The sequence below is a fragment of the Chiloscyllium plagiosum genome, chromosome 20, assembly GCF_004010195.1.
Source record: "Chiloscyllium plagiosum isolate BGI_BamShark_2017 chromosome 20, ASM401019v2, whole genome shotgun sequence".
Classification (NCBI taxonomy): domain Eukaryota; kingdom Metazoa; phylum Chordata; class Chondrichthyes; order Orectolobiformes; family Hemiscylliidae; genus Chiloscyllium; species Chiloscyllium plagiosum.
The window spans coordinates 25,908,866-25,931,168 of record NC_057729.1 but is presented as its reverse complement, the minus strand read 5'-3'; the positions used below and the strand labels follow the sequence as shown (position 1 = coordinate 25,931,168).

Genomic DNA, 22,303 nt, shown 5'->3' with positions numbered 1-22,303 from the left:
ATCCTCCAACCCTGGCAACATCCTTGTAAATCTTTTCTGAACCCTTTCAAGTTTCACAACATCTTTCTGATAGGAAGGAGACCAGAATTGCATGCAATATTCCAACAGTGGCCTAACCAATGTCCTGTACAGCACCAACATGACCTCCCAACTCCTGTACTCAATACTATGACCAATAAAGGAAAGCATACCAAACGCCTTCTTCACTCTCCTATCTACCTGTGACTCCACTTTCAAGGAGCTATGAACCTGCACTCCAAGGTCTGTTTATTCAGCAACACTCCCTAGGACCTTACCATTAAGTGTATAAGTCCTGCTAAGATTTATTATGCTTCTGTTTTTTTTTTATCTCTAGCAGAACTTAAACTTTGCTGAAAAGAGATACAAAGTCAAAATTTATTATCTTGCATTGACCAGGACGTGTCACAAGAAAACCAAAAGAGTAAAGAGTGAGAAAATAAATTTTGACATTAAATTGACAAGTACTATCAAAACCGACAACAGGGAAACCAGGAAATAGCAGAAATGTTGAACAAAATCTTTTGCATCAGTCTTCACAATGGAGGGCACTAATTGTATTTTAAATAATAAATAACCAAGGGCATCTGGGAACAGAAATAAATATAATAGCTATCACTAGAGTATAAGTGCTGGCAAACGAAGGAAGCTGAAGACAGATAAGTCCACTGGCTCTAAAGGATTGCATCCTAAGATATCAAAGGATGTAGCTACCAACATACCGGATGCAATAATAGTAATCTTCCAGGATTCCTTAGATTCTGGAAAAAAACCCAGGGGCTTTTGGACTACTGCATTCAGTTGTGGTCTTCTAGTTATACAAAAGAGGTTGTGAAACTTGAAAGGGTTCAGAAAAGATTTACAAGAATGTTTTGGAGGTGCCAGTGTTGAACTGGGGTGAACAAAGTTAAAAATCACACAACACCAAGTTATAGTCCAACAGATTTATTTGGAAGCCCTAGCTTTCGGAGTGCTGCTCCTTCATCAGGCTTTTGTGGAGCATATGATGGTAGGACACAGAATTTATGTAACTGAAATTATATATTGAAAAAGACCTGGATTGTTTGTTAAGTCTCTCATTGTTTAGAATTGGCATATTGATTTCATATGTAAATTCCAGCACTTTCTTAAAGTTACATTCTCAATTGAACTTTAACAATAGGTGCCATGTTGGTACAGATATCGCACTGAAGGTGTGAGGTGCCCTGTGTGAGACTGTCCGTGCCCCAATGTTCAGACTGATTCTAATCTAAAAAAGGGATTTATAGAACCTAACATGGATTCATGCAGTTTCTGAGCAAAATAAAATGTAATTCTGCAAGTGCAAATTCACCGCAGAAACTTACCTGTGGTGTGTGTGCATGTGGGTGTGTGTGCATGTGTGTGAGTGTGAATGTAAAGGTATGTAAGTCTATGAGAGAGTGTGTGTGGGAGTGTATGTGTGAGCATATGAGAGAGAGCTTGTGTATGAGAGACAGTCTGTGTAAGGTGTGTGTGTGTGTGTGTGTAGTGCTGTGGGATCACCTGTAGTGTAATATGAACCCAAGGTCCTGGTTGAAGCCATCCCCACAGGTACCAAACTTGGGTATCAGTCTCCGCTCGGCCACTTTGCGTTGTTGCCTGTCCTGAAGTCTGCCTTGAAGGATGGTCACCTGAAGGTCTGAAGTCAAATATCCTGGACCACTGAAGTGTTCTCCGACTGGGAGGGAACACTCCTGTCTGGTGATTGTTGTGCAGTGTCCATTCATCCATTGCTGTAGCCTCTGCTCGGTCTCACCAATGTACCATGCCTCAGGGCATCCTTGCCCACAGCGTATGAGATAGACAACATTGGCCGAGTCACATGAATACCAGCCATGTACATGGTGGGAGGTGAGCCCACGTGTAATGCTGGTATCCGTGTCGACACTCCGACACGTCTTGCAGCATCTACTGTGACAAGGTTGTATGGTGCTGTCCTGAAAGCTGGGCAGATTGCTACGAACAATGATCTGTTTGGTGTTTGGTGGTTGTTTAAAGGCAAAAAGTGGAGGTGTGGGGAAGGTCTTGGCAAAGTGCTAATCCACATCGATAATGTGTTGTCAGTTACAATGACAAGGTATCTTTCATTGTCCAGTATTTCCCAGGAGCCAAAAAACTACACCATGTTCTTCGCAGCCTGCAACACATTATCAAAGAGGATGAGCACCTCGCCAAGATCTTCCCCACACTTTCACATCTCGCCTTTCACAGGAGTGTTCCCTCCCAGTCGGAGAACACTTAAAGCGGTCTGAGACATTCGACCTTGAACCTTCGGGTGGACATTCTCTATAGCAGATTTCGGGACAGGTAACAATGCAGAGTGGCCGCGCAGAGGCTGATAGCCAAGTTTGGTACCCATGCGGATGCCCACAACTGGGACCTTGGGTACATGTCACACTACAGGTGATGCCACTACACTACACACACATACTCACAGATAGACAGACAGACAGACACACACACACCTATAGACCCATACACTCACGCAGACCCTCTCTCATACACAAGCTCTCTCATACTCTCACACATACACTCTCACACTCACACATGTACCGTTGCACAGACTTATACACCTTTACACTCACATTCACTCACATACACATACACATACTCTCACTGGCACTCATACCCCCCTGCACACACATCCACATGCACACCCACATATATGTTTGTGGGGTGAGTTTGTACTTGCTGAATTACATTTTATTTTGCTCAAAAAATGCATGAATCCATATAAGATTCTGTAAGTGCCTTTTTTAGATTAGAATCCTTCTGAACATGGGGCACAGACAACCTCACACAGGACACCTCACACCTTCAGTGCAATATCTGGGCTAACATGGCACCTATTGTTGAAGTTCATTGAGAATGTAACTTTAAGAAAGTTCTGGAATTTACATATGAAAGAACTGACACTAGCATGCCCATTCTAAAAGATGAGAGACTTGGTGGGCGGCACGGTGGCACAGTGGTTAGCACTGCTGCCTCACAGCGCCAGAGACCCGGGTTCAATTCCCGCCTCAGGCGACTGACTGTGTGGAGTTTGCACGTTCTCCCCGTGTCTGCGTGGGTTTCCTCCGGGTGCTCCGGTTTCCTCCCACAATCCAAAAGATGTGCAGGTCAGGTGAATTGGCCATGCTAAATTGCCCGTAGTGTTAGGTTAGGGGTAAATGTAGGGGTAGGGGTATGGGTGGGTTGCGCTTCGGCGGGGCGGTGTGGACTTGTTGGGCCGAAGGGCCTGTTTCCACACTGTAAGTAATCTAATCTTAACAAACAATCCAGGTCTTTTTCAATATATAATTTCAGTTATATCACACTGTAAACTTTTGTTATAAACTCTGTATCGTACCATCTTATGCTTCACAACCACCTGATGAAGGAGCAAAGCTCCAAAAGCTAGGGCTTCCAAATAAAGCTGTTTGGACTATAACCTGGTGTTGTGTGATTTTTAACTTTGTACAAAGAATGCTGCCAGGGTTTAAGGGTTTGAGCGATAAGGAGAGGCTAAGTAGACTGTGGCTATTTTCTCTGGAGTGTCCGAGGCTAAGGGATGACCTTTCTAGAGGTCTATAAAGTCATGAGGGGCGTGGACAGAATGAATGGCCGAAGTCTTTTTTCTAGGTAGGGAGTCCAAAACTAGATGCATAAATTTATGTTGAGAGGAGAAAGATATAAAAAGGGACATGAGGGGCAATTTTTTCCGCAGAGGATGGTGCATGTGTGGAATGAGTTGCCAGAGGAAGCGTTGAGCACTAGTACAATTACAACATTTAAAAGACATCTGGATGGGTATATGAATAGGAAGGGTTTTAGAGGGATATGTGTCAAATACTGGTAAATAGGACAGATTGATTTAGAATATCTGGTTGGCCAAACAGGTTGGACCAAAGGTTGTGTTTCTGTGCTGTACGTTTCTATGACTCTATGATTGGGAAATTGCCAGTGTACCTTTATTTGAAAAGGAAAGGAGACAAAAATAGGAAACTGTGGGCCAATTAGCTTAACATATGTCATTAAGAAAATGTTAAAAGATTTACAACAGAGCATTTAGAAACAAATAACATAATCAAGCAGAGTCAGTATAGCTTCTTGAAGGAGAAGTTATGTTTGACAAATTTATTCAGATTCTTTGAGGAGATAACAACTCACAAAAATCAAGGGTAACCAGTAGATGTAATGTATTTGAATTTCCAAACATTGTCCGTTAAGATACTGTGATGTTTCCTAATAGTGGTAAGAGCTCATTTTGTTGAGAGTAGTATGTCAGTATGGATAATAGATTGTTAACTTTAAGAAGAAAAAGAGTTGGAGTAAAGGGTGCATTTTCAGGATGGCAATCTGTACCTATTGGATGGCTACAGGGCCCAGAGCTGGGGCCACAAATTACTTGTATAAATTCATGACTTGGATGACAGAAGTGAATGCTTCATTGCCATATTTGTGGATGAATAAATGGGTAAGCAAGGATGACACAAAGAGTCTACAGAGGAATTTAGACAGGTTAGATGAGTGGGCAATATCTTGACAGATGGTAAATAATGCAGGAAAATATGAGGTTTTACAATTTGGCTGGAAGAGAATAGGAGCTGAGTATGACTTAGTTGGTGAAGTACGACACATAGCTGTAACAGAAAGGGATTTGTGGAGCTTCCTGCCTAAATCATAAATATCTAGCATACAATTTCAGCAGGTAATAAATTGACAAATGAAGTGTTTGCTTTATATTCCGTCAAAGTATACTGGAGTATAAAAATGTAAAGATCTTGCTAAAACTATACAAGGTATTAGACATACCCCACATGGAATGGTGTGAACAGGTTTGGGCCCCCTATCTAAGGAAAAATATACTGGCATTGGAGGCAGTTCAGGGAATGTACACGAAGCTGATTCTGGGTATGGAGGTATGAGGAGAGGTTGAGACCATTGGGCTTTTACTCATTGGTGTTTAGAAGAATGAGAGGCAACCTATTAAAATGTGAAGATTCTTACAAGGCTTGACAGAGTAAATGTAAAGAGATTGTTTCCCTTACTGAAAGAGCCTAGGTCCAGAGGGCATAATCTTAAAATAATGGATCATCCATTTAAGGGTAGAGATTTCTTCTCCCAGAGAGTAGTGAACTTGTAGAACTCTTTACTTCTGAGGGCTGTTAAGGTTGGGTGTTTGAAATATATTCAAGAGTAGGATAGACAGATTTTAAATCAGTGAGGGATCAAGGGTTATGGGGAAAAGACAGGGAAATGGATTTGAAGATTAACTGATCATCTATGATCTCATTGAGCAGTAGTACAGACTCAATGGGCTGAATGGCCTACTTTTGCTACCACATTTTATGATTTTATGATCGAACAGTTCAAGCAGCATGAGAAGAGGGTGTTGATTTTTTGGGCCATGGCTGGTATGGAGAAACTGTATGCAACAGAAACTGTCAACTGTCAATCTCAACTGATTTTACTCAGACCAGGTGATAGACTCTCATTGGCCACTGTACCGTGGAATGCAGCATGGTTTGGCTGTCTCCATGGCCTCTATCTGATTGAAAAAGATGCAGTGAATGGAGACATTCCTTTTGTCTCAGTAGAACAGGTCTTACATGTGAATGTATGGAACTTAGAGTGCTCAGAAATGAATCATATTGCAAGCCCAACCGAAAATTATTTTCTGGTTTAGTTCTTTGCACAGTAACAGGGTCACATTTAATATTGGGCATGATGTTCTGAGCTTTGCAAGCAAATGCTTCTAAAGCACAGTCAGCAAGCTGACCATTGCGGACATTCACAGTGACAATTGTTTCATAAAGTTTGCAAGTTGTTGGTGTGTACTCTATGGCCTTATAAGACCAGTATGGTAATATATAACATTAATAATTTGTGTCATAGGCAAAATGGCTTTGGGGTTACATGGTGATCAGATGACAAGGTCTTTACTTACAAGGTTACAAATAAACTTGATCGTATACAAGGTGGATCTGTAGGAATCCAAACACACCTATTGACAAAGTGAATGTCGCATTTCAGCAGTTAGTGGTGAAAAACACATTGGCATTTTTCTCAACTAATGTGTTGAAAAAAGGATTGCTTAATTTCAACAGTAAAGCTGAGTGTAGTATGGAGTCAAGAGTGTGGTGCTGGAAAGGCACAACAGGTCAGGCAGCATCCGAGAAGCAGGAGAATCGACATTTCGGACATAAGCCCTTCATCAGGAATCAGTATGGTGGTTGGAGGTTGGAGGTTATTAATCTGTTTAAACTGCAGCCCCAAGCAGCCAGCGAATCAGCAATCTCATTTTATTACTGTTTTACACAGATTGGCCAGCTTACGCAGTTATAGCACATTAAAGCTTATATGAGAGGACTAGTGGTTGGAGTCCTCAATAACAGACTCCCTGATGTTTGCAATCTAAAGAAGACTTAATGTTACAATAAGCAATCACACATATTTGAAGCAAAACCAGAGTATGATTTGGCATAATTCTAAGGGTCATTCCAAGCCCATCAGTTGGCTGGGCCCAAATCTATCACACCACCTAAAAAGAAACCTATCCTTTACCAGGACCTGGTAGGATATCGAGGCTGAGGATCTGGAAGGCTGGGCCACGGGCCCAGTCTTGGACACTCCTCCCTTCTTTGGCATGTCTGGATGGCGAAAACCGAGGTAAGTTGCTCTCTAAGTTCCCTGGGAATCCACAAAATTTCCAGAGGAAGCATCATTTGGAAATACCAGCATTTTTCAGTGGAAGCTGGCAATACCAGCAGGGAGACACCCAGTGCATTCACTGTGGCAGAATCCATCATTTGAATCAATGTTGTAATTTACCTTCTAAAGGTAAATCAAAGAGACCAGCCCATGGATGCCAGAGAATGCACCAAACTGAAGAAGGTAATGAACAGTGAAATGCTCAAGAAGGTTCAGTGGACCTGACACCACCAAATCTGCTGAACTTTTCTAGCAATTTCTGTTTTTGTTTCTGATTTCCAGCTTCCACGGTTCTTTGCTTTTAATTTCTGCATCAGTTATGAAAGCTTTTGTGTATTTACCTTCCTCGGCTAAATCAGAAAGTGGAAGTTAAAATAATCCAAGCACAAGGGGATCCAAGATGGGGGCAATCTGGAAAGATCTACAAGCGGGACAAAGCCCTGACCCACCCTACCTGGACCATTGTGATATCCTGGGACTCTGGAAAGTTTGTGGAGTCCCAGGAAACTTAGAGAGCAACTTACCACGGTTTCGCCATCCAGGGATGCCAAAGAAGGGAGGAGGAGTGTCCGTGGCCTGCGGCCCAGATCCTTGGACTTGATATCCTATCAGGTCCTGGTAAAGGAGCTCGTGAAATCTCATGAGATGTTGGGGAAGCAGATAGAGGAGAAGTTGGCCCCGATCTCTATCATACTGCAGAAGCAGGAACAGCAGCTGGGAGACCTCAAGAAAAGGACAGATGAGGTAGAATGCAGAGTCACAGTGGTGGAAGCTGATATCAATTCCTCCAAGGATAGAATCCAGGCCCTGGAGATGCAGGTCCATAATTTGCTTGTCCAGGTTGATGACCTTGAGAATAGGGGCAGGAGAAAAAGTATTTGGATCGTCGGTCTGCTGGAGGGTAAGGAAGGTGAGTGACCAGTGGAATTTGTTGAGGACTGGTTGCTGAAATTCCTTAACTTGGAGGCTGGAATGGGAAACTTGAAGATTGAGAAGGCTCACCGGCTCACAGTGCGGAGGTCAGGTCTGGATCAACGTCCTCATCCTATGTTGGTATTGGTTGCTAAGAGGCTTATGAAGGTGCTAGGTCTTGAGAGTGAATCTCGATTCCCATTTAAGTGGTCACAGGGGGAGTTTATACATTTGGGCATATTCATCACTCCAGTTCTTGATTGGTTGTTTAAAGTTAATTTTGTTCACTTATTCGACAAATCAAACAAGACCTTTAAACATGGGAGGCGCTTCCAGTCTTATGGTTAGATCAGATAGCACTTATTTAGATGAATATTCTCCCCACTTTGTTGTATCCCAGTATGACTGCTCCCCCTGATTTTCGATAAGCAAACGTTTAGGAGACTGAACGGCTGGTTCAGTTCTTTTATTTAGCATCGTAAACGGCGCCTTATTAAATTAGTTAAACTGCAATTGCCTAACAGAATGGGGGGAGTGGATCTCCCAGACATGAAAAATTATCAACTGAGCTCACTTCTAACTTCCGTGAGTGACTGGGCCTGTGGGAGCCCTCTTTCAATATGGTTAGATATTGGAACCTCTCAGGCAAAGTGCCCCGTTACTAGCTTGCTGTTTTTGGACAAAATGAGGACAGTTAAGGAATATTGCCATAACCTAATAATCATCAATACTCTTAAAGCATGGAGGGCAATTCGGCAGATGGAAGGCAATATTGACAAGATATTTTTTCTTACAACTGTAGTGGGTATGCTAGGGTTTCAACCGGGAATGATCAATTCAGAGTTCAAACATTGGACAGCTAGGGGTGTGGCTTGCATGGGTGATTTATTTGAGGGAGACATAATGATGTTTTTTGATCAGTTAGCATGGAAATACGAGCAATCTAGCAGGGACCTCTTTCATTTTTTTCAAGTTAGGGATTTCATTCAAAAATAACTACACTTTTGACTGGTCCCTACAAACTCCAACATAGAGGAGGGTGCTCAGTGCAAGGAGTACACTTTCTGTCAGCACTTCATATCATCAACTGGGGAGCGGCCCCTTAGATGCGTCCAATCGGCTTTGCAGGGTTTGGCAGAGAGAGCTAGGTGTTGCGGTCTCCTCAGAGGCATGGGAAGATATTTGGGAAAACACAAGAAAGAAATAAATTTGCAGTAGGACCCATGCTTTACAGTTGAAGTTTCTCCACAGGATCCACTTGGCTCCGGATCGTTTGTCAAAATTTAAAGCAGGAGTATCTTCAGCATGCCCCAAATGTAAAGATTTGCCTGCCACACTAATAAGGAGTTTTATATAGCCATAACGATTGTGCTTTATTAGTCCAGTATCCAGAGAAGGGGACCTGCGAACGTATGAATATGTGAAAATTAATGCTCTTGATACTTGAGAGTTAGCGTTTCATTTTGCTGAGCTGTATTATTTCTATTAATTAGTTTGTTTTTAGTTGTTATTTATTTATTAAGTAGTTAGTTGGGGTTTTTGAAAATATACATTTATATATATTTATAAATTTGTACATGAGGGTGGTTTGGGTTTTTAAATTTTTCTGTGTTCTTTCTTTGTATTGTTTTGTTTTGTATTTGTTGTAATATTAAAAAATCTATTTTTCAGTAAAAATATATTTTTTAAAAAAATCCAAGTACAATCTGTAAAGCAAAAGAGCGGCGAAGAAAGATGAAATTGGTAGAAGAACATAAAAGAAGCAGAAGGAAAATAAACAATTTTCCTTTTAGAAAATTTCAACATTAATTACAATCATAAGAGATGTAGTTCCATATTTATAAAGATGGATTTTCAGTAGCAACACAGTGGCTTAATATTAAATATGACCAAGGTTGGAGGGCAACTCATACCACTCCCATTCTTTCGCTGGTCATAATAAAGCTTTATAATTCTAGAGATATTATCAAATAGGTATCAGATTGTATTTAGAGCAATATCAGAAACAAATTAGCCATGTTTCTAGGCCTTCAGATTGTTTATTTGACATGGAATGTATTCTGTAAATACTAAAACTTTTTCAATCATTGGATTCTAGGTCATCCAAGATGGAGGACGGGAAAAAGTTATGGCTGTAAGAGCTCCTTTTTTGAGTTTTTTTAGGTTTTGGAGGTGATTGCCTAGAATTACAGGAGCAGTAATTACTGTGTTATATACTGTTGCATTGTTTTGGAACTTTGTGGAAAAAAGATCAAAACAACAGCACTTCAAAAAGGGTAAAGACAGACAAAGGTAGTGACCACATGTTCAGATAAAGAAATCTATACTGCTGTCTGACACAGCAGTGAATCTGCACAGCTACTGCCTTTGCTCTTTGAGTTCAAGTATCTCTGGACATCGAAGTGCATCTCAGAAAAATCAACCAATAGCGAAATTTATAGCTGACCTTGGAGGCACCTGTGTGGCAAAGCTCACAGCACATGAACAAATAAATGCATAGTTTTTAAATGCATAGTAGCCTTGCTGGAAATCTACAATAGTGAGAAGAGGGGGTTCCTCCTTGATTATATGTTTTATTGAGATCTGTCTCAGTAAAATTTTAAAAATATAAGCCATAAGTATTAAGTTATCCTGGAGCAGTGTTTTTACAGCAATAAGACAGTGCTATTTTCTGGTTTTGTAGATTGTGAAGGAGCAAAGATGGCCACTAGTACAGTGATGTGTTCTTCCTTTTGGGTGTGTGTGTTTACAGAGAGTTTCCATGTTACTAATGATTATATTTGCAGCAAGTGTTTTTGGTTGCAAATCCTATCAGATCACATGGATCAGTTGGAGAAGTAGTTAGATGCAATGAGGAATTTACAGGAACCAGGGTGTGTGATGGATGGCAGTTATAGGAAGGGAGCAAAGTTGCAGATACAGTCAGATTGATGGATTAACTCCAGGAAATGTAGGAGAGGGAGGCTGGTAGTGCAGGACTTTCCTGCAGCTATCCCCATCTCAAACATGTGTGCTGTTTTGGAAAATGTAGGGGGTGATGGACTCTCAGGGGAATGTAGAATGAACAGCCAAGTTTCTGATACCGAGAATACCTCTAATGTAATGAGGGGTTGATTTGGTTCCAAGTGATTGATTGTGATAGGGGACTGTCTTGTCAGAGGCACAGACTGTAGATTAATTTAGAATGTCCAATTTTGGTCAGTTGACCATAGTCCTTCTGTTGATCGCTTGAGGTGAAAATGTGATCAGACACAGACTATACAGGTACGTAAGAAGTCTCAGCTAACTGTTATGAAGATGTGGGTATACTGTACCTTGAGGACTTGCTTTAATTTTGTTTTGGCACAAATGCTCCATTGGGGAGATCTGTTGCCACTCTCTGACACTCATGGAGCTCTCGTCTGTAGCTCAAGTTGTCAGCGAAGAATGTGGCTGCAATGTCATAACCCTGTAATATTAGGGTCCAGTACACAACACGGTGTGTCTGACTGCACCATTCTTTAGTCCTGCCATCCAGCAAAGGTTGTTTGGGTCTGGTCTGTCTATTACTACCTCACCCTCGATAATGATCACAATGATGTTTGTGTTTGATGAGTGCACTCTTGTGATCTGTGAGAACTCTGTATGGGTGTTGTCTGTTGGAGCAGAATTTTCACAGGCTTGAGTCCATTTTACCCTGTTTGCGGTGTCAGCACAGTCTGATCTTAGTTACTGAAGATTCCTGTGAACTGTATCCACAGATGATAGGAAATACATTTGGGTGCTTTCCCTTTCGCTGTCTATACTTATTCAATCTCTCCACAGGGTCTCCCCTTTTTAATCCTACAGCATTGTGATAGCCTGCAGCTCCCCTTCTCCCACATTCTGAGGATTGGGCAATGGAGTGCAGGGCTTATTTACCTTAACATTATTTTTACTTGCTTGATATTATTGAGTCCCTTTGTTGGCAGGTGCTTTTGAAAAACATATAGGGGGTCAGCTGAGATCTCAAATGCCGGGATCTTTTTTGTTATCTCTGCCAATTGAGTGAGTAGCCAGGATTGTTTGAGTAATCAGATTATTGCTTTGGCTGTCCAGATGGGTTGTCGTCAGTGGCTTTATTGGGGTAGGATAAAATCCTGGGGTTACCGAAAGATGTCCTTCCTCTAGAAAGGGAGGTGGGGCGGCCCCCAGTCTTTACTGCTTGCAGCTTATCTAGAGGCTTGGTCTTCCATTACCTTCCAGTCTTTCCCGTAATTGCTGTCCCCATCTGATTAATTGTCACAATTGTGCATCTCATTTTCTCTTGCACGGAAAGTACGGACTTTAATTTTTCTATCTCATGCTGGTTTTTTGAATAATCTTTGCTGCGGGCCCTGTTTTCATTATATGGAGGTGCCAGTGTTGGACTGGGGTGAACAAAGTTAAAAATCATACAACACCAAGTTGTAGTCCAACAGGTTTATTTGGAAGCACTAGCTTTTGGAGTGCTGCTCCTTCATCAGGTAACTGTGGAGCAGAATCATAAGACACAGAATTTATAGCAAAGGATCACAGTTTCATACATGCAACTGATATGATATATTGTTTGATGTTAAGTCTTTCATCTTTTAGAATGGGTTGCATGTTTAGGTTCATTAATATGTAAATCGCAGAATGTCTTTCAAATCACATTCTCGAGAAAACTTAAGATTTTGTAAAAAACGGAGACATCCCAGCTCAGACAATGCATTAAAGATGTGAGGTTAGAATCTGTCCTATCCCAATCTTGAGTCAGACCGGTTCAATTTCCAAAGTAGGAATTTATAAAATGTTATATGGATTGACTGCCTGCAATGACTGCCTGCAGACTGTGTGCTTTTTGAACAAAATAGAATGTATCCGCAATGGCAATTCTGCAAATGCAAATTCACCCCATAGACTTATATGTCTGTGTGCATGCATGTGAGGGAGACAGAGAGAGAGTGTGTGTGCACATGTGTGTGTGTGGGGGGGGGGAAGGGGGGCGGTGTGAAGTGTGTGTGCATGTGAGAGTGTGTGTTTGCGTGTGTTCACCTTTTGAGTGGTGTGTGTATATTGTAGTGGGGTCACCTGTAGTGTGACATGAACTGAAGGTCATCCCCATGGGTACCGAACTTGGCTATCAGCCTCTGCTCGGCCACTCTTTGTTGTTGCATATCCATTCAGGTGTAAGCTACAACAGATCCCCCCACATCCCTCCCCCAACCACTCCCACCACCACCAGAGATATATTTCCCTCCCCACCCCTATCTGCATTTTGGAAGGACCATTCTCTCCGTGAGTCCCTAGTCAGGTTCCTGGCCCTCCACCAAACCACACTTCCCACCCCCCCCCCACAACCCCGGCACCTTCCCCTGCCATCACGAGAAGTGCAAAACCTGCATCCACATCTCCCCCCTCACCTCTGTCCAAGGCCACAAAGGATTGTTCTACATCCAACAGAAATTTCCTGTACTTCCACAAATATCATCTACTGCATCCGTTGCACCCGATGTGGTCTCCTCCATGCTGGGGTGACAGGACACCAACTTGTGGATTGTTTTGGAGAATTTCTCTGGGATATCCGCACTGACCAACACCACTTTGCTGTGGCTGAACACTTTAACTCCCCCTCTCACTCCACCCAAGGACATGCAGATCCTGGACCTCCTCCATCACCAAACTCTAACTACCTGATGCCTAGAGGAAGAACACCTCGTCTTCTGACTTGGGACCCTTCAACCACACAGGATCAATGTGGATTTCACCAGTTTCCCCATTTCCCCTACCCCCACTTTATCCCAGTCCCAACCTTCCAACTCGGCAGAGCCCTCTTGAACAGTTCAAACTGTCCATCTTGCTTCCCATCTATCTGCTCCACCCTCCTCTCCAACCTATCACTTTCACCTCCACTTTCATTTACCTATCGGATTCCCAGCTATCTTCCCCCAGCCCCACATTTCTCCCATTTATTTCTCTATCCCCTTGGCCCACAAGCCTCATTCCCGATAAAGGGCTTATGCCTGAAATGTCGATTCTCCTGCTCCTTGGATGCTGTCTGACTGGTTATGTTTTTCCAGTATCACACTCTTCAACTCTGATCTCCAGCATCTGCAGTCCTTATTTTCTCCTAATTGATTAACTATCTTGAAATAACAACATTCGATTAACCTTCCTGATTACCTGCTGCACCTTTGTGGTAGCTTTCTGTGTTTCAAGTACAAGTACCTACAAGTCCCTTTGTGTTGCAACTTCCTGTAGATTATCTCCACTTAAATAATAATCTGTTCTTTTGTTCTCCCTTCAAAATTGAATCACTTCACATTTTCCTATTTTATAATCCATCTGCCAACTTTTTGTCCACTTACTTAAAGTATTAATTTCTCTGTAAACTGCTGTATCCCTCTCACAGCCCATCTTTTCATCTATTTCAGTGGCATCTACAAATTTGGCTACAGTACATTAATTCCTTGAAGTCATTCACTCCCATTGCAAACTGTAATGGTCCCAATATCAATTCCTTTGGAAGCCCACTGCTCATAGTCACCAACCTGATAAAGAACCACTGATCCTTTGCTTTCTACCCAGTAGCCAATTCTCTATCCATGTCGGGAGAAAGTGAAGACTGCAGATGCTGGAGATCAAAGTTGAGAGTATGATGCTGGAAAAGCACAGCAGGTCGGGTAGCATTCGAGGAGCAGGAGAATCGACGTTTCGGGCATAAGTGCTTCCTGATGCTGCCTGACCTGCTGTGCTTTTCAATCACCACTCTTGACTCTATCCATGCCAGTATACCACTTCAAACACCATGGGGTCTTATCACTTTCTCTTTCATGTGGTACCTTGTTGAACATCTTCTGGATGTCCAAATACAACTCATGTACTGGTTTCCCTTTATCCATTCTGCTTGAGACTGCGTTGAATACACTAATAAATTAGCCAGACAAAATCTTCTTTTCATAAAGCCATGATGACTTTGCTTGATTAAAGTATAATTTTCCAAATGTTCTGCTGTTGCTTCCTTAACAATTGATTCCAATACCTTTCCAACAATAAAAACTGAATGTATTGGTCTATATTTACCTATCTTTTGGCTCCCTTCTTTTTTGAAGAGGGGTGTCACATTTACATTTTCCCAGTACACTGGTACTTCTCCAGAATCCAGAATTTTTTTGAAAATTACAACCAACGCATCCACTATCTCCATTAGGATCCTACTCTGCCTTCAAGTTGTATTAGTTTGTCTAATACTACTTCTTTAGTGATGGTGATGGTAATGGCACTTAATCCTTCCCCCTTATTCATTTGAAATATTTGAAAGTATTTGAAATATTTTCTGCCATGAAAACTGATGTTCTCCTCCTCTGGTGAGAGCAGTATTTGAGTTTAATAACAGCAGAGATATGCAAATTACACAGGTATTAGATCATATTTAGTTCACCATCAGAAACTGGTCAGCAAGCTTAGTTAACAAATAATAACCAGTTTATTACAAAGAAAATGTACTCAAGCAAAGATGCAAAGATTACTAAGAAAACATTGAGAATGTTCAAATATATATATATATATATATATATAAATACTTAAAACAACCCTTCTTGAAAACTAACACATAAGTCTGAAAAAAATGTATAAAACTTTTAAAAATGTCTTCTCAGAGGTAATTGGCCAATTGACAGTTAAACTCAGGAGAAAAGGATTATTATGGATTGTCCCAAATGTTAATCTGCAGTCAAAGTCACTTTGAACATACAAACACTAAGCACCTTCCAGGATTGGTCGTCACTTGCTGTAAGCATTTTTTTTGGAGACAGTAAGCTGAATTCTGAAATCTTTCCGAACCCACCATGAATATTGATGAGGCTTTCCAACAGATTTTCAACCCATGCTTTGATGAGAAGAATTTCAAAGCAACATAGAGAATGCAAATTTGACTGTCTATTTTCATAACTTCAGGAGCTTTATTGCACCCAGAAAATGGGCTGTTTAACTGTCCTCTAAAAATATTATACTGTAGATGTTTCCATCCAAACATTATGTTCCTTGTAAATACAGCATTATATTTTTTAGTAGGCAGGACATCAGATGCATGGAAAGATCAGTACCCATAAAATTTCATTCCAAGCAACACACCATCCTGATTTAGAATAATATAATGGTTCTTTTGCTATCATTAGGTCAGCACCTTCAAACTCATTCACTCATGGCACTGTGTGTATATCCACCATCCCCTTCCCCATCCCACCAACCACACATCCCCCCCCCCCACCCCCCACCCCACCAGTATTGTAACCATACAAAAAGGCAGCTTATCATCCTCAAGCTCACAACACTTGAACGAAAAAGATGTAATTTACACTATCATTATGATAATACCTCAATACCTCAGCAGAATCTGAGCTATTAATACAACATGCACGATTAATCAAATAATTATAAAACTATGATTAAAAAAATTCCTAAACTTAGGTTATCCATTTGTAGCAAAAATAGTTCTAAGTGTTGGGTTTCTGTGGTTACATTTAAACTTATGTCATAAATGCAACTTTGACAATGCATTGGAACTATTTCATTTTAGTACGTACAATATCATTAGCAAGTGAATTTGTGTTAATTTGTTTTATGGTGGGACAATAATATGGAATATTGACATAAAAATGAATAATAAGATATATTAGATAAATGCCTGAGAAAAAAAAATATGACCATTTAAAAAAAGAACTTACAAACAAACGATTTCTGATGGGCTCATACTACAGTATAGTGGCACCAACGATGATTTGGGTTTTGGTACAGATCTTTCTTTCGTGGACTGGTGTCTGCAATTGACTTACTCAAAAAGATGTTCTTTCAATTATCCAATTGTGCTAGTGTGTATTTTCCATTTAAAAAATCACTACATGGAAAGAAAATGTCATCAGCTTACTTACTCACTATTAAGAGAGTGAGTAACTAGGGAAAAATAGAAAAAAAAACTTTAGGACTTGTGGCTATAGAGATGGACCTGATATGATGAAATATTGACGAGAGTTTATTTTTTCCATATCAGCATGGATAATGTGAATGGATTTCCCTCATTATGCTGTTGAAACCAAACCTAGCACTATATCAATGCAAGTTGTTATTTTGTAAACACCGATAGAAAATTTGGTCCTAAAGTCTCACTGAAAATGTATAGGGTTGTTTGTTCAACGTCAGCTCTAATAAAGAGTAAATAGGGATAAATTGTACAGTGTAATGATATTAGAAAACTAATTTCATCAGAGCTAAGTACTCTAAGAATACATAAATTTTCATATTACATTGTTCCCCATGTGTTAATGTACAACAGTAGTGTACATCATCATACAAGTTATGCCAGTGAGGCAAACATTTGGTGTACACTATCACAACAATGTATAAGTATATCATGCTTCCAAATCAGAAACAGCCCATAGTATCTTACAGATCCGAAAATGAAAGAACTGTCAAATGGAAGAGAAAGCATGATACGTGGCGTTAGGGAAAGGAACATTTGAAAACAGTTTCCTGTTGAAAATGGAGAAAGAAGAGATGAAGAGAAGGAAATTTAGGGAAGAGTTTCAGAGTCAAGGTGACAGTGGCTGAAAGAATGACTGGAAAAGTTGGAAGGAGGAGGAAGGAGAATGAGAGGTGTACTGATCCAGGTAAGTCTGAAATATTACATTTCGCTAAGCAAAATAAAAAGGCCATGTATTACTTGGAAAAGGAATCTAAATGGGCTGATCAAAGGAATCTGAAATGCATAATCACTAATATGCTAATAAAGTGGTACAAAAGCAATCACAGTCTTCATGCCCATTTGTTGAAGAATAAAATTTTTTAAGTAGAGAATTTATGTCTAAATGGTAATGAACCTCAATTGGACTATATTGTGTATAGCTCAGGTTGTTGTATTAAATAAAAGCGAGCTACAGAGGCATGTATGCAACAAAGATGGTATTCAAACTAGAAATTTAAACTTATCCATTAGAAAGTGTGAATAGGCTGGATCTTTTTGTCTTTTGAAAAGATTGACAGGTCAACAATAGATAGCTTTAAGGTGATGAACGATTTTCTTGTAGAGGGAAGTATAAAACTAATGGTTATCTGTATAAGATAGTCACCAAGAAATCAGAGAGTAAATTCTGAAGAAACTTTGATATGAACAAGTCTGAAAGGGTAAGTAAGTTCCTCTCTTACCCTCCTGGTTTTGATAAGACAGAGTTTGAGTTTTTAAAAAAAAGGTGTGTTATTTTTCAATTTTTCCAGCAATACCTGTAGTCAAATGGCCTTGTCTCCAAAGCCATTTGAAGGTCTCAGTCTGAACTATATATTCCAGGTAATGAGTTTCAATGTTGAGGTTTGAATTGACCTGTCTGTGTGTGGAGGTCAGTTCCAGACATTTTCACTCCTTTGTATATTCCTATTAATTTGGTGACTTTCTGGCCTGGTGGTTTTGACAACAATGTTTAAAATTGACTGAAAGATTCTAAGATAAACCCTCCAAAAAGAAAACTCACTACTGAATGGTTAACATTATTCAATCAATCGTAAGCGTGTTTTTAATTGTGCTGTAAGTCATACTGCCAAATATACTCTCTGGCACTGAAAAGTACCTTTTACACGAATAGAGTCTCATTTATTGACATTTAGAAAAGGATCCTTCCGTCAAGTCTTTTTAAATTCCATCTTTTTTCTCTAACTTTTTGTATTTGATTTGACCTTATATAAATCTAACTGCAGCTCTGCCTCAGTTTCTATGCTGTTTATTAACAATGCTGCAGAATGATTCACACAATGTCCTGTTCACACAAGTCTCAGATTTTATGTGAAGGCAGAGTGCTCATTCGGCTCTGCGCTCATTATGAGGTTCAATGCAACATTTCGTGGAAGTTCTGTGGCCGTCAGTAACTGAAGGAACTATCCTGTCTGTTGCTCCAAACATGAAACCAAATTGCTTTGTATCAACATGCCCTTTGGATTCAACAGAAATGTTGGGTAAACATACCAATTGTCAATTGGTTTACACAGCTGTCTCCTTACGAATGACCATTTCGTCTGTGATTAAAATCATTTGAGGAATTCTACAATTAGTTGATTTAGGCGAAGTGAGTGGCAGATGTAGTCTGTTCTTGAATGTTTTCACTTTAGTTAGCATGTCACCTCTGGCTACAAGGTAAACCAAAGGGTCAATGCAGCTATTTAAACTGGCCATACCTCTAGCAATCTGGTAAAGCAAGTAAACGGTGTTGGTATTCCGTGCGCAAAGACCTTTCAATTGAAAATGTCTGAAATTTAAGTTAAGATAACGCAAAACATGATAAGGTGTAAAACAAATGGAAAATACAACCATTACAACGATCGCGAGATTCCTGGAACGTTCCTTCAGAGTATTATTCAGATCGTTTTTCCTGCTGAGAACTACAGCGATCTGACAGTAAGATGCTATAATGGTGAGGAGAGGGATGGAGAATCCAGTGACAGTAATAACCTGCACGTACAACAGGTAGTCTGTGAGTTCCTCGTTTACGGTGGTGTCATGGCATTTGGTGCCATTGAGGTTGGTCTTGGTGAAATGGAGATCGGCCGAGGTTTGGGCTAGAACCAGCCCCCAGACCAGGAGGCTGATGAGCAGCGAGCGGCGGCGGTTCCACCTGCCCAGCACCTTCATGGGGTGCACTATGCCCAGGTATCGCTGCACACTGATACAAGTGAGGAATCCGATGCTGCCGTACAGGTTCAGGTGGAAGAGGAGCCTCGTCATTTTGCAAAACGCTTTCCCGAACGTCCAGCGGTGTCCATTGGCGTAGTACACCACCAGGAAGGGCAAAGTGATGACATACAGGAGGTCAGCCAGGCCCAGGTTAAACAAGAACATGTCCAAGCTGGTCCATTTTCTCAATTTCAAGGACAAAGAGACCAGCACCAAACAATTCGCGGAGAAACCAACCGCGAACACAGTGACGTAAATTACTGGGAGAAACGTATTCTGAAAGTCCTTGTGGATTTCACAGAAGGCAGATTGGTTCAGTTGTCTGGAATCTGATGTTGACAGCACGCCAAACAAAGCGCTTGCTTCCGACATTGTGGATCAGAATACACTGTTGCACGACTGGATCTTAAAAAAAATCCCACGACTTTGAGACTTGCAGGTGATGCTCAATTGTCCCATTAAATCCAAACTCAGGTAGTGTCCACAGGAATAATCGGACATAGCTAAGCTCCCGAAATCAATTCTGATGTGCATTCGATAAGACCAGCAATTGAACGCGAATATTGATTGGCTTCGACATCCGAAGACCAAACCACGCCCTCATGAAGCAATGATTCCAAAATCAGCCAATGTAAATCTGGCTCCAGTCATATACAATTTGTGAATGGCAAGTTCACGACTCATATTCTCAACTGCGACGCTGTATTTATCCAACGAGTCTTCTTTAGTAACATAGTAAATTAATATCAGCTAAAAAGGCAGACCAACAAATATATTTCGTGTTTTTAAGATTACAAAACGCCATAAAGCGTTACCCAGGAGAATTAAAAAACAAAATTAGACACCTAGCAACATAATTCCTTTTGGGCAGGTAGCCAAATACCTTTCCAAAGAAGCAGGTTTTAAGGAATGTCCTAGAGGAAAAACGAGATGTCAAAAGGCGGAGCAGTTTAAAAGGAATTCCAAAGTTTCGCAGCACACTCATCAATGAGTCGAAAAAGAACTAGATGAGTGCCGATATTTCAGAGGCCTCTGTGATGACCGGAGATTACAGAGGAAGTGGAATCCAGGAAGGCATTTGAGTGTAATAGTGAGAATATTAAAATCAAGGAATTGCTCGACAACGAACTAACACAAGTCAATGAGCACAGGGACTTGCTGTGAGTAAGAATATAGGCACAAGGCTGGGGATGACATGAACAATATAGAGTGCTGATTTGGATATGCCGGTGTTGGACTGGGGTGTTCAAAGTTAAAAATTACACAACACCAGGCCTGATGAAGGAGCAGCGGTCAGAAAGCTAGTGCTTCCAATTAAACCTGTTGGACTATAAACTGGAGTTGTGTGATTTTTAAGTATGGAGTGCAGAATGTCAGAAGCAGCCAGGAATGTGTTGGAAGAGTCAGTGTGTAGGTGTTACACCTTCTGCAATTGCCATTTCTGCCACCTCCAACAAGATGTCACCAACAGACACACATCCCCTTCCCCTCCCTTGTCAGCCTTTCACAGGGACTGTTACCTCTGGGGCAAGGTGGTCCATTCCTTCTCCACTCCTAAACATTTCCCCACATCCTCACGGCACATTCTTGTATAAAAGTTGCAATACCTGCCCATTTACTTCCTCCTTCCTCACTATCCAAGGCTCCAGGCACACCTTTAAGGTGAAGCATGGATTTACCTGCCTTTCACTCAATCTCATGTTCACTGTTCGCAATGTGGTCTCTATATTGGTCAACCACTTTGCAGAACACTGTCTGTAAAAATTACCCTGATCGTCTCGTTGCCTGCCACTTCACTATATCACCGTGTGGCCTGGCCAACTTCTCTGTTCTGGGCTTGTTGCAATGCTTCAGCAAAGCTCAGCACAAACTGGAAGAACAGCATCTCACTTTCTGCTTAGTCTGCCAGGTTGATCATTACCCATTTCTTTGTCTGCCTATCTGCAATTCTTTCTCTCTCTCTGGGCTCCATCTCCACCTATCATTTGCTCCCTCCACCTTCATCCCACCCCATCTTCAGCATATATACCAATCTTTTCCAAGCTACAACCAATTAGAAGGAGGGTCACTGGAACCAAAGCATTAACTCTGATTTCTCTCCACAGATGCTGCTGACCTGCTGAGTTTCTGTTTCAGATATCCAACATCCGCAGTTCCTTTCTTTTTCGATCACTTGCTGAACCTGCCTACTTCACTCTGAAGACTCTTTGTGTCATCCTCCTCACTTGCCTTCTACGTATTTTTTTGGTCATCTGCAAAGTTGGCAATAGTACATTCACTTTGCTCATCCTCATCATTAATGTATATTGTAAATATTTGTGGCCTCAGCACTGATCCCTGTGGGATTCCATTAGTTACAGGTTGCCATCATGAAATGCACCCCCCCCCCAACCCAACTTTCTGTCTTCAATTACTTAGTCAATCCTCTATCCATGCTAATATATTACATGTAACACCATGAGCTCTTATCTTATTAAGGACCCTAATGTATGTTACCATATCAGATGCCTTCTTAAAATCCAAATTATTATTTTCACTGCTTCTACTTTATAATAATAAAATGATGAAAGGTCATTGGACCTGAAGCATTAATTCTACTTTCTCTTTACAGATGCTGCCAGACCTGCTGAGTTTCTCCAGCAATTTGTTTTTGTTTCCCCTTTATATCCTGCATGGTACTTTCTCAAACAGTTCTAGGAAATTTTTCAGACATGATTTCTCCTTCATAAAGCACGCCATCTCTGCTTGATCACATTATGTATGTTTAAATTCCCTGCTATTACATTCTTTATACTTCCTCCTTTCCTTTTTAAATAAAGATGTTACTTTAGCAGCTTTCTAATTCTCTGGGATTTTTCCAGGATCTAAGCATTCCTAGAGGATTACTACCAGTGCATCCGTATATTAATAGCTACTTCTTTTAATATTCTAGGATGCATTCCATCAGGTCCAGAATACTTTTCAGCA

At 40.8% G+C, this 22,303-nt stretch overlaps 1 protein-coding gene across 1 annotated transcript; it reads right to left on the bottom strand.

The window, feature by feature from the left end:
* Positions 1-15,905: 15,905 nt before the first annotated feature.
* LOC122560090 (P2Y purinoceptor 1-like) lies at positions 15,906-20,181 on the bottom strand. Its single transcript, XM_043710317.1, has one exon. The coding sequence runs from the start codon at positions 19,706-19,708 to the stop codon at positions 18,647-18,649; it is 1,062 nt and encodes a 353-aa protein (XP_043566252.1). The 5' UTR covers positions 19,709-20,181; the 3' UTR covers positions 15,906-18,646.
* Positions 20,182-22,303: the final 2,122 nt, after the last annotated feature.

Bases quoted from the DNA above. Each gene is read 5' to 3' on its own strand.
- LOC122560090 (XM_043710317.1), bottom strand. From the start codon at position 19,708: ATGTCGGAAGCAAGCGCTTTGTTTGGCGTGCTGTCAACATCAGATTCC.